A 12,495-nucleotide genomic window follows, 5' to 3' on the forward strand; every position below is an offset into this window, starting at 1 on the left:
AAGTAATATAATTTTTTGTAATATTTAAAAAAACTATTTTATAAATTTTATTTTTAATAATGTCAACTTTTTTTAAAGATAAAAATAAAATGCTCTAAATCTATATTTTATAGTAGTTTTAAATTGGAATTAGATTTTTCTTCATGATTTAGAAATTATAGTCTTTTTAAATATCTTATAATCCTAGTATTGAAAATGTTTAATTTAAAAAAAATTATTATATTGTATTCGTTAACATCTTAAGTTTCAAAAGTTTAAATTTTAAATATTATATTGTATTTATTAATATATTGAGTTTCAAAATTTTAATTTTTTTTAATTATTTGAAGATGTTTAAACTATAAAATGTTATATTGTGTTTTTTATCCCACCTCTTTCTTAAATATAAAATATTTTGTATTTTTATTTTTATTTTTTTGAGTAGATCACTCAGTAAAAAAATTGTTAAAATATTAAAGTGATAGACAATTTATATAATCCTACAATCTTAATATGTAAAAATACATAATACTCATTCAAAACAAGAGAGCAGGTAATTTAACAAATTTTGGACTAGTGACACTAATCATCCTTTTCAAAAGTATTTTTCTCAAATTTAATTTTACCTCAGGAATCAAAGTCACTTTTATTTAATTGCTTGGAAAGATAGTGTACCACTAGGTCGTATTGTATTTGTTTATTGAGGAGAACTTCTCAGTCCATCATAAAAATTGGATAATGTACTTTTAACCAATGATAAGATACCATTTTGTTTTAACATATTTAATTATTTATTAAATAGTCTAACTTTCTCTCATGCTTCCATGATGCTCAAGTCCTAACCATTGATCACTTTATTTATTTATCTCTTATGCATCATATTTTTTTTTGGGGGGAATCTATCTACCATTGAATTATAAAAAGAAGGGGGTGATGAACCATAAAAATTGGAGAGAATCTAAATCCCTTTTTGAATTGGGTAAATAAGAATTCACCTTACAAATCAGAAATACATTGAGTTATGAACAAATTCTTTCCTTTACTCATCATCTTCTCTTATCATATTATCATCATCTTCATATCAGATGCATCATTCGAAACTTTGGTGATCAATGGAGTGATATTCTTAGAACCAACTGTGGCAATAGAACTTTCAAGTTCCCAAATCCAATCTACTACATCGCTTAATTAATTAATTAATTAAGGTCTTCATCATGCTTTAATAATTAGCTACTTATCAAATGTATTTTCTTTGTGGTGCCACGTTACAGTACAAATAGTACAAATAGCTAATGTGCTTGCTGTGATGAAATGGGCATGTAGGAGGGTTCCACCCAATTATGGAAAATTCATATGGAAAATTTATGACAATTTGGGTAAAATCAATTATATACTCACTTCAACATTCCGAGTGAAGTCAATATTAGCATCATTCTCTGGGTTGGTGAATCGTATATCCTTCATGCTACTTTTCTCTTTCAATACATGGATTCCACTATTCATGAATGGGAATCCAAAATCAACCTCTGCATGGTTCCACTTATTTTCTAAAACTGCTTTGTCCATATTATCATTGAAGTTTTTCATTTGCATATGAAAAAGATTTAAAGTATACATTTTGGCCGGTGACCTACGTATCTTCAAACCACGTGTATAGAGAAATGTATTTCCGTTGATGGTCACTCTTACACAGCGTCGAAAATCATCTACCCACGTCAATGGAGAAACAACACAGAGAACTATGGCAGGAAAGTTATTACGAAACCAGAAAGAAGTTGACAATCCTGCCGAGCATTGGTGGTCGAACCACTCTGGAATCTTTGCTCGTGGCAAACAGAACCGAGTGTTTCCATACTCATGCAATTCCTGTTAGGCAAAAACAATATTGTTAGTTAAACTATATCGGTAAGAATATTGGTTATTATATCAAATACATTATCTAAAAATACCAAAAAAATCTTAACCTGATTTAATAATTTGCTTTTACACGACAAAGTCAACGATTTGCAGTTTAATGCAGATAATTCTTTTAAGCCAGGTGGAATCCCTTTAATTTCCTCAAGTTCCTCACAATCATCCAAGACAAGCCTCCATAAAAAGTGACATTTTTCAATAGATATAGGAAGTACTGTGAATTGACATTCAGTTAAATGTAATTCTTTCACATTCGCAAAAAACGCGAGACCTATGGACAAATATTCATCGGAAAGTTTGCATTTCGTGAGACAAATATATTCTACTTGTGAAGATTGCACGGGGCTCACTTTTTTTTCAGCCTTGATGGTAAGTTTAGCCAACATTGACATCGCAGCAACTCTATTTGGTAAATTAACAATTCTACAGTTACATGGATATGATGTTGGGCGCAGAGTAAGACTTCGAAATGGAAATGGAAGTTTTTGTATGGGAGTGCTACCCAAGTAAAGTTGTGGTATATTTCTCATCTCTCCTAATATTTCTGGAAAACACTCTAGACTTAGACAATCTGAAAGATTGAATTTTAGCAATGAAGTCAACCTCAAGGGTGGGATACTCCTAAGCATGATGCAATATTCAATACTCAAGACTTCAAGTTTATCCAACAATCCATCCACCACAATTGGAAAGCTCTCGAGATTATAACAATGTGAAAGGTCAAGTTCTTCTAAGGAATTTAACTTGAGAGGTGGAATACTCCTGAGACTGTCACAACTTTGAACAAGCAGGGTTTTAAGTTTGCCAAGAAAACCGTCCACCACAAGTGGAAAACTCTCAAGACTAGAACAATGTGAAAGATCAAGTTTTTCTAGCGAATCCAACTTGAGAGGTGGAATACTCCTTAGCTTGACACAACTTCTAACACTCATAGTTTTAAGTTTATCCGCCAACCCATCTACCGCAGGTGGAAAACTCTCAAGACAAGAACATCTTGAAAGATCGATTTCTTCTAGAGAAGCCATCTTGAGAGTTGGAATACTCCTAAGCTTGATGCAATTCATAGCTCTCAAGGTCTTAAGATTAGCGAGCAACCCTTTTACCAAAAGTGGAAAACTCTCAAGACTGATACAATTTGAAAGATCTAGTTCTTCTAGAGAAGCTAGCATGAGAGGTGGAATACTTGTGATTTTGCTGCAACGTATAACCCTCAAGATTTCAAGTTTGCCAACAAATCCATCCACGACGCTAGGAAAGCTTTCTAAACTATCACAATGTGAAAGATTGAGTTCTACTAGTGAAGCCCAATTCGGAGGTGGAACACTCTGGATTTCATTGCAATGCATAATTCTCAAGATTCTGAGTTTGTACAGGAAACCAATCGATTTATCAATTGCAATCAGATTCCCACAATTTTGAAATGAAAATTCTTCTAAATTTGGGAGACTAGATAGGTCAGGTATTTTTGTTAAAAGTTCACAATGGTCAAAATTTAAAACTCTCATATTCTGGAACTTCTGAAAAAAAACAAAAGAGGAAATGGAAAAACATGCAAATGAATAAATAATGTATTAATAATCTTAAACTGGATTTATTAATATGAGATAAGAGATATAAATAATATGTTAAACTTGCCTTCTGGAGAAAGTCCTCCCACTCAAATGGATTTGATGTAAAGTTAGAGCCAAAATTGCATATAACAAGTTTCTCCGGATAAAAACCAGGTGGTAAATCTGATGAAGGATACTCACACCATTCCAATACTCTTACACTATTTGGAAGATAGCTGGGACTTTTAGAAAAAGTGGCATGTCTAATAATTAGTGTTTTGAGATTTTTCATCTTCTTGAAAGCTTCTCCATCCCATTTTACTTCCTTTGAACAATCCAAATATATGATTTCAGTTGAACTAGTTCCCTATAAACAAAAAAACAAAAAAGAAAAATTCAACAGAATACATGTTAGAACTTATCCCACATATTACAAAAGGAAAATTTGTGATGTGACAATTAATAACTTTAATAATGTAGAAATCAAAGTTGAATATGAAAAGCCAAACCATCCATCTCGTTATTACTCACCATATTTCCTTCTAAAACATGAAATATATCTCCTGGGAGCCATAACCTACTGCGCTTTCCAGGCTTTTTCGGTGACTCTTGTCTTACAATTTCTTTCCCCATGTCCTCAATCATATCATGTAATGTAATTTTATCAGACTCACTTATCTTTATGAGAGATTTTTCAAGTAACACATTGATGTGGTCTTTCTTGCTATCACCATAATGAGCATGGAGTATTTTTTCAACCATTGCCAATTTAAATCCTTTGAAGCAACAGGCAATATCAAGAAAAACACTCTTTTCTTCTTCATTCAAAGCATCAAAGCTTATTTGGAGTATCATTTGAATCTTTTTGTTAGGAATCCTCCTATCATAACTATCTAAAGTAAGATTACACTGTTCTATTGTTTTATTAAATAACTGAGAAGATATTACTTCCAAAACCAATGGAATCCCAGAAGCATATCTTGTGACACGTCTTAAAACACGGAAATAATCTGAAATTTTTTTGCCTGACTCTAAAGATTTTCTTTTTCGTTTAACTAATAATTTAAAAGAGTCCTTGTGGTTCAACTCCTTCACCTCATATGTGCTTTCAACTCCATGATTTGTAAGCAATCTTTTGTCCCGAGTTGTGATGATGATTCTAGTTGTAGGACCAAACCATTCGTGTCTTCCAGCAATAGCTTGTAATTGCTCTGGCTCATTAACATCGTCTATAATCAAAAGTAACTTCTTTTGTCGAAGCCTCTGTTGTATTATTGAACTTCCTTGTCGAACACCGGTTAACTCGATTTTCTCTCCAACTACTTTAGAAAGAAAGATCATTTGGAGATATGGCAACCCGTGTTTCTCAGAATTTTCTCTAACATTTTCTAGAAAGCACGACCCTTCAAATTGATGGGCAATTGAATTATAAACTGCTAGAGCAAGAGTTGTTTTCCCTATTCCACCAATTCCATGAATCCCTACCATGCGAACTCTATTATCACATCCAACATTCAAAAGTGACATTAGTTGTTCTTTTTGAGGCTCCAGTCCAACGAGGTAATCATCAACGGGTAAAGTTACGGGTTTTATCATTCTTAAGACTTGTTCAACGATCTTTGCAATAAACTCATGCTCATACCCATCCCTATCCAATAAGAGAAAAGAAATCATTCATCTGCATCAAGTCTATGTTATAAATAACACTTATTTATTATTTTTTTAAGTTTACTTTTTAGATTATCAATGATTTTTATTTATATATACCATATATATAGGGTACACGGGTTGGGTTGGATCAGATTCGGTCTAAACCGTTATCCAACTCAATATAAACTTTAAGGATTGGATTGGACTAGGTTCGACCTAACCTGTTATCCAATTCATTTAAACTTTAATAGATTGGATTTGTCGACCAATTCATTTATGGATTGAGTTAGAATCACGGATTATGTTATAATAAAAACTTTTTAAAAAAAAAATCAGTTTTAAAAAAATATTAAGACAATTCAAATAAGAAATTATATATATGAGTTTGATCAATGGATATGCGGGGTTGCGAAACTCAAACACGATACCTAAACAAAAAATTTATGAGTTGTTGTGGATTGGATATATCCGTAAATGAATAAGTTTGAGTAACTTATGGATTGATTTTATTTGAATCAATGGATTAGAAGGTCCACCGCACCCATGAAGACCTCTAGCCATATACATAAGATACATGGATTATGATTATTCAATAAATTAAAAACTAAAAGTTTTCTTATAATAAGGGAAATGAATAGTTATTACTTCATTGTAATTAAAAAACTAGAATCAAAATGTTTTTCTAATGGTAGTTGGTCTAATTGGTTAGCTTACATCTACTTGGGTTCAAATTTGTTGTCTAAAGAAGTCAATAGACCCAATTTCTCTAAAATGAGCAACTCAAGTTTAGAGTGTGAAGTAAGTATTATGAATTATTGAATAATAAATAAAGGATGGATATTCGAAGAACATAGTAACAAAACAAAAAAAAGGAAGCCAGAAAAATGAAAAGATAGTTAGTAAGATACCCTTTCTTGTAATGAAATCCAGACAAATTAGCAACATGATGCAGAGAAATCTTCCATTTGTTATTCATGTGATGACTGGATGATGTGCCCTCATCATGTTTATCCATGGCTTCACCGTAACTTCTTTTCAACTTTCGTACATCGGAAGGATCCACCTTATAAAAAACAGGCAAAATAGAACGATCCTTACCGTTCATCGAATCAATGATCTTGGAAAGTTCTTGTAAGCAAAAGGAAGAAGAAGCGTAGTTCTTAGAGAGGACAACGATGGCGATTTTGGAGTGTTCAATTGCTTTGAGAAGCGAAGGTGTGATTTCATCCCCTTTTTGAAGGCCGTCGTCATCCATGAAGGTTCGAACTCCTTTGTCATCAAGAGCTTTGCGGAGATGGCCGGTGAAACCATAACGAGTATCGTCGCCTCTGAAACTAAGGAATACGTCGTAGGTGAATACCTCGTTGACGGAAGCCATGTAAGCTGTTGAAATGTAAAGCTATGGGAAATGTTTTATATTCAAACACTGAAATACTATTTCTTTTTTATTACACTGACTGCTGCTATAATGTATTTTAAATATGAGTCATGCTTCAAATCAAAACATACTATAAATTTATTAATCTATCATTTTGTTTCTTTTATTTTCTATTTACAATAAATAATTAAAAGTATTACTTACAATTTTATAGTTAGTATTATTTTAAATTTTAAATGGGTCATGCTACTGAATAACCCTAGAATACTTGGATTCTAAATAAATAAAAAATTTAAATAATTATTTCAAATTTCAATATATTAAATAAAAGTATTTCCAAAAAAAACATATATTTTACTTTTATAAAAGTCAATTATTTCAATTTTCAATACATTAAATACAATTATTTATAAAAAATATGGAAATGCTTTTTAAAATAATAAATAAATAAAAATACAAAATTATAGAAATGCCACAAGATTAGAACTTTTTTTAAAATAATCATATTTAAAAAAAAATAATAATCTATTTTTCAAAATAATTATAAAAATAACCATTTTTCATTACATATGCGTTAGTTGCACTGACGCGTCTAATTTTCAATCAAGAGAGACTCCAAAACAATGAGCGCATGTATGTCTTGAAAATGAACATAGGCGCTAGTAGATTGGACGCACGCACGCCTTGAAGCCACATTCATATGCGTCAATGCATGTGGCGCATGCACTTAGTAATTTATTTTTTTAAAATTTTATATTTTATATTTATAAATAATTAAATCAAATACGTAAATGAAAAATAATGATTAATATTATAATATAAAGTTAAAATACATAACAATCGACAAGAAATTCAATGACTCGCCCAATTGAAACGTCCACTGTTCCACATCCAGATGTGTTAGTTTGTCTTTGAGGTCTCCCACGATTTCCCTGAGATGTTTGGGGTCTTTGAGTGCTGACATGATGCAATGGTGGATGATGTGAATGTCTGGTGGAAGGTCCAGCGGTATTTGATAGATTTGTCATCATTTCTCCCCAATAGTTAGGGGATTGTCGCCAATGGCGCTTCCGTAATTGAGTTCGGTGCCCATGTTATCGTAGTTGGGTCTTTGTAGTTTGGTGGTTTGTGGACAGAATGGTTGCCCGAATTGGGACATTGAATAGTTTTGGAAACGAAGCAATGATTCATGTGGTGTACTAAAGTCAAATAATTGTTAGGTGTTGTGGCGATGGGATGTTTGGAAGTTCACTAATGAGGGGCTACGATAGCAATGACGTTGAATCATATGAATCATTCGGGTTATAGACTATTGTGTTGGCTGCGTATGGTTGTTGGTGGTTAGAGTTTGATTCCTAGTTTTGAATTTTGGTCTGTGGCATGAATTAGTTGCGAGGTTGGGTGTTTGGTGGTTAGGGTTGGTTCTTAGTTTTGAGTTTGGGTGTGTGGCATGAATTGGTTGCGAGGTTGTGTGTTTGGTGGTTAGGTGTATATGGTACGATGATGGTGTGAGGTTGGTCGTTGGGTTTGTGTGGGTTGACATTGTTCTTGGCCGAGGATTTGTTGTTGAGCGTTTGATGACGAAGCTCGTCGGCGTGAATCAATTAAATACCTTGGTCCGGACACAAACTATGGCGTTGTAACCGACCTAAACCATGTCATATAATGTTGAGTTGGTCTAGCACTATGTATGATTGGTTCGTTTAAGATGTGTTGTCGTCGATTCCTCCAATAACGACACATCTCTTTTGTGAAGTCTCTCCAATCAGAATAATCTCATTGGTCATTGACTCTTTGTTGATGTCAATCTCCCAAACAAGTAGGAGGTTATGGAATTTGTTGTTCCATGCTGAACTGCAGTTTTACACAGTCATTCCAGTGCATCTCCAAAGTAGTGAACCGGATAATTTGTGTTTTTTTGTCCAAACTACAACATCATCATGGTTAACCTGATGATCAAGACCCAAATACGGTCTCTAGATAAATTGTATAAGAATTTAACATGATTAGAGGATATGTAATTGGATAATTTTTTTAAATCAAATGTATAGTTATTTAGTAGTAATACATCGTCTGGTCCAATGTAGTCTAAAAGATTGTGATAGACTACTACAACGTGTTTGGAACACCTGTTGTAGCTCATCCCTTTAACTGACCATCTAGATCAAAAAGATTGAAAATATATTAGTTACAGTTAGTTGTAGTATAAAGTCTAATAAATTAGAAGATTTAATATAAACTTACTTTGTTGCATAGGGGAATGTGAATGACTTCTCGTTAACCGGGACGAGTGACGAAAATCTTAACCAACCCCATGATTGTAGCAAATAGGCGCAAGAATAAAACATACAAGTATTTTTATTTTAGCATTTTTATACAACGAACTATATATATGGGACAAAACAATTGAACCCTAACTATATGTGTCTACCTTATTTATGTTTCGTAACAACGACAAATACATAATATTTACTGTATTACCAGTACTTTCAGGAAATAAAAAATTACCAAATAGAATCATAATATAACACTGAGCTTTAATTATCTTTTCATACTCGGTAGATTCTTCGTTTAATGTTATACTTGAATAATATTGTTTAAGATATTTTAAATTAATACCTTGACCCTTAGGTTGACCCGAAGTTTGCCATGTAGTTGTGTCTTCATACAAAGGGGTACCCTACAATTCCCCTCATATAGAGTTATCTTAGTTAACTCTACCATTTAAGATCTTACTAGCGATAGGTAGACCTAACAACATGTAGACGTCCTCAAGTGTGACGGTACACTCACCGAAAGGAAGGTGAAGTGTGTGGGCCTCGGGTCTCCATCTTTCTAACAAAGCAAGAATAAATTTATAGTCAACTGAGTATGAGACTATGTTGAGTAGATTACCAAAATCGCATCCTCGACTATATGGTTCTATCAAATGATCATGTGGTACATATTCATGTACACGATATCGAAATCTCTTTGTGTCCAATAAAACATAATTAAGAAGTAATTAAGAAGAAGTAATAAATAATATAGACATTTTGTTAGGTAATAAGAATAAGAATAAGTAATAAAAAATATAGATTAAGTAATAACATACAAATGTCACAATATTATCGATTGTTCCTCGATGTTCATCACCCATGGTCAATAGAGACATATTATTGCAGAGATGTTGAGTGTTGTAGATAGGTTGAGTGTTGCAGATAGGATGAGTGTTGCAGGGAGGTTGAGTGTTGTAGAGAGGTTGAGTGTTATAGTATTTATAGATGAGAAAGTAAGTTAAAATCTAGATTCCCCGCCTAATTTTATTTTGTTTTGATCTTGTAAGGTCAGCAGACCGTTTTTGTAATGCCTTTTAGGCCACCTAACGAATTAATAAATTTTTCGTCATGTTTGGATTTGAATTTCTTGTAGAATAGGTTTATATTTCTTCAAATATTTCCGATTAACCCTTAAAACCCGTCGATCCATGATGAGTTCTTGGATTTCATAGGCGTTGTTGGTAAACGTTCGGATTATCTAAAATGGCCCCTCCCTCTTTGGAGACCATTTTCCTAAGGTTCGGTCTCTTTGATCCATAGGCAAGATTACTTTCCAAACGTAATCATCTACAGCAAAGGTTTTTGTTTTTACCTTTTTGTTGTATACTTTAGCCATGCGTTCTTTCTATCGTATCAATGTTTCCATCGCAGCTAATATTTCTTCGTCTAAATCAACTAGTTCATCAAACATTAGCTCCCAATATCGTTCTGACTGAATATCATTATGGCGCTGCACTTTGACTAGCTGTAAACAAATTTTTATTGGTAATACGACATCGTGCCCAAATGTTAGTCGGAAAGGCGCCAAATTTGTTACCTCTTGTGGGGACGTTCGACAAGCCCATAGGATTTGATCCAAAGTCTTGTGCCAATTTTTTGGCTTTTTGGCAACATGTTTTCTGATTAGACTTATTATCACCTTGTTGGTCGCTTCGACTTGGCCATTTGCTTGCACATAATAAGGTGTGGAAGTGATCAACCTGAAACCTATTTCGACGGCGAACTCCTGCATCTTTTGCTCCACAAAAACCGAACCTTGATCTGTGGTAATGGTTTATGGGATGCCGAATCCATATATAATATGCTTTTGAATGAATTCGATTACAGCCTCCTAATCTACTTTTACCAAAGGGGCAACTTCGATCCACTTAATAAAGTAGTCTATCCCGACCAGGATAAACTTTTGTTGCTTCGATGAGGCCGGTCGAATCTCACCAATGGCATCTAATGCCCAACCCCTAAAAGTCCATGGCTTGATGACCGCATACAACTCACTTGCTGGTACATGTTGAACGCCCGCATGCATCTGGCGTTCATGGCATCCTTTGGCTAACTCGATACAATCCTTCAGCATATTGGGCCAATAAACGTCTTGTCGGAACAATAATCATTTCATCTTGTGGCCTGCTTGGTATGCACCACAAGCTCCATTGTGCACCTTAGATATGGCCAAATATGCTTTCGTACTTCCAAGACACTTAAGCAATACTCCCTCATGTGTTTTCTTCAACAGTTCATTCCCCAGCAGCACATAGCTCAGGGCCCTGTATTTGATTCTCCTGTCAGTATTTCCGACTGGATTCTCTAAGTATTCCAAAATTGGTTTTCTCCAATCTAATAGTGATGGATTGCTAACAGTGAAAACTTTGTGTCCCCAGAAATTTTCAATCTTGAAATCTTCGAGGCGCTCGTTGTCGAAATCTTCATCACAGTTGATACTTCCGTCGAGGATGTCTTCTCTTAGTAGTGGTGCGTCTGACACCATCTTATCCCCAACTTCAATAATTTTCTAGAGTCTCGACTTCGATATCTTGTACCTAGAGGCGATCTGGGCTAGATCATTGGCTTCTTGGTTCTTATTTCTTGGCACATGGGTAATGTCGACGATCTCAAAGTACTCCAACAGCCGTGTTTCCATCATGAAATACTTCAATAGATTTTCCTTAATGCATTTGTATTCTCGTGTAACTTGCTTAATTACCAACTCCGAAACTCCTCTCACCTTTATTCTACCGGCTCCCAATTCTTTCAGGATTCGAAGACCAGTTATTAGGGTCTCGTACTCAACTTTATTGTTGGAACATTTTTCGTTGATTATACACTTGAATCTTGTCGAAATATCCAGTGGGGATAATATCAACACCCCAATTATTGTTCTGTCTTTTTGGGTTGACCCATCGAAATATACCGCCAAGGGTTTGTGTCAACCATGTTTAGTGAAGGTTTGATCATAGCATGATCCACTATAAAATCTGCTACAATTTGGCCCTTCATAGCCTTTAAAGGTTTGTATATCAAAGAAAACTCCGTTAAAGCTAGTGCCCATATTCCAATTTGACTATGCAAAATAGGTTTAGACAACATATGTTTAATAACATCGTAGTGGGACGAAACATAAACATCAACTAGTTTTATACATTGCTTCAATTTCATACATGTGAAGTACATGTTGGTGTAAGCCCTAGAGGCCAATACTTTTGGTACTTGTATCGAATTATTTATTAATAATAAAAGGCTTTTTCTTTATTATGTTTGTTTAATAAAGTCCCTAGAATAGCTAGTCCGTTTAATGTATCAAGTGTGACTTAATCATGAGATCACATTAAACATAAGGACACTATTCTTAAAGTATCCGTAGTCGAGCTTTATTGTGAAGTGGGATAACATTAAAGCATGAAGACTATTATGTATATAGACTGATGATCACATCTCATGGGTCATGGATAAGGAGTTATCAAGTCTTAAACATAGGTATGAATATTAAGAGTAACATTTATACTGGATTGACCCGTTATGAGAATACTATATAGAATGTTATGCAAAGTGTCATAAGTTATTCTCATGGTGATAATGGTGTATACCACCCTTCGACCTGAAACCACTATGGACCCTAGATGTAGAGTCGAGTGCCTTATTGCTGATCAAACGTTGTCCGTAACTGGATGACCATAAAGACAGTTGATGGGTACTCCACGAATCATGCTAA

The 12,495-nt window shown here is 34.0% G+C and overlaps 1 protein-coding gene across 1 annotated transcript; it reads right to left on the minus strand.

Moving 5' to 3' along the window:
* Positions 1-926: 926 nt before the first annotated feature.
* On the minus strand, positions 927-6,542 carry LOC127130668 (disease resistance protein RPV1). Its single transcript, XM_051059640.1, has 5 exons — positions 6,002-6,542; positions 3,975-5,091; positions 3,529-3,810; positions 1,944-3,410; positions 927-1,845 (listed from the first exon to the last, which is right to left on the minus strand). Exons 1-5 carry the CDS (start codon positions 6,469-6,471, stop codon positions 1,366-1,368), a joined length of 3,816 nt encoding a protein of 1,271 aa, XP_050915597.1. The 5' UTR covers positions 6,472-6,542; the 3' UTR covers positions 927-1,365.
* Between the last annotated feature and the right edge of the window lie 5,953 nt (positions 6,543-12,495).

This window comes from Lathyrus oleraceus, chromosome 1 (genome assembly GCF_024323335.1).
Source record: "Lathyrus oleraceus cultivar Zhongwan6 chromosome 1, CAAS_Psat_ZW6_1.0, whole genome shotgun sequence".
NCBI classification, from domain to species: domain Eukaryota; kingdom Viridiplantae; phylum Streptophyta; class Magnoliopsida; order Fabales; family Fabaceae; genus Lathyrus; species Lathyrus oleraceus.

What these genes read in the sequence shown, in the direction of transcription:
- LOC127130668 (XM_051059640.1), bottom strand. Translation starts at nt 6,471, where the DNA reads ATGGCTTCCGTCAACGAGGTATTCACCTACGACGTATTCCTTAGTTTC. An exon ending in GGATTTCATTACAAGAAAGG is followed by an intron (nt 5,092 to 6,001) that starts GTATCTTACTAA and finishes CTTATTGGATAG; the next exon opens with GGATGGGTATGAGCATGAGT. An exon ending in AAAGCAAATTATTAAATCAG is followed by an intron (nt 1,846 to 1,943) that starts GTTAAGATTTTT and finishes TTTGCCTAACAG; the next exon opens with GAATTGCATGAGTATGGAAA.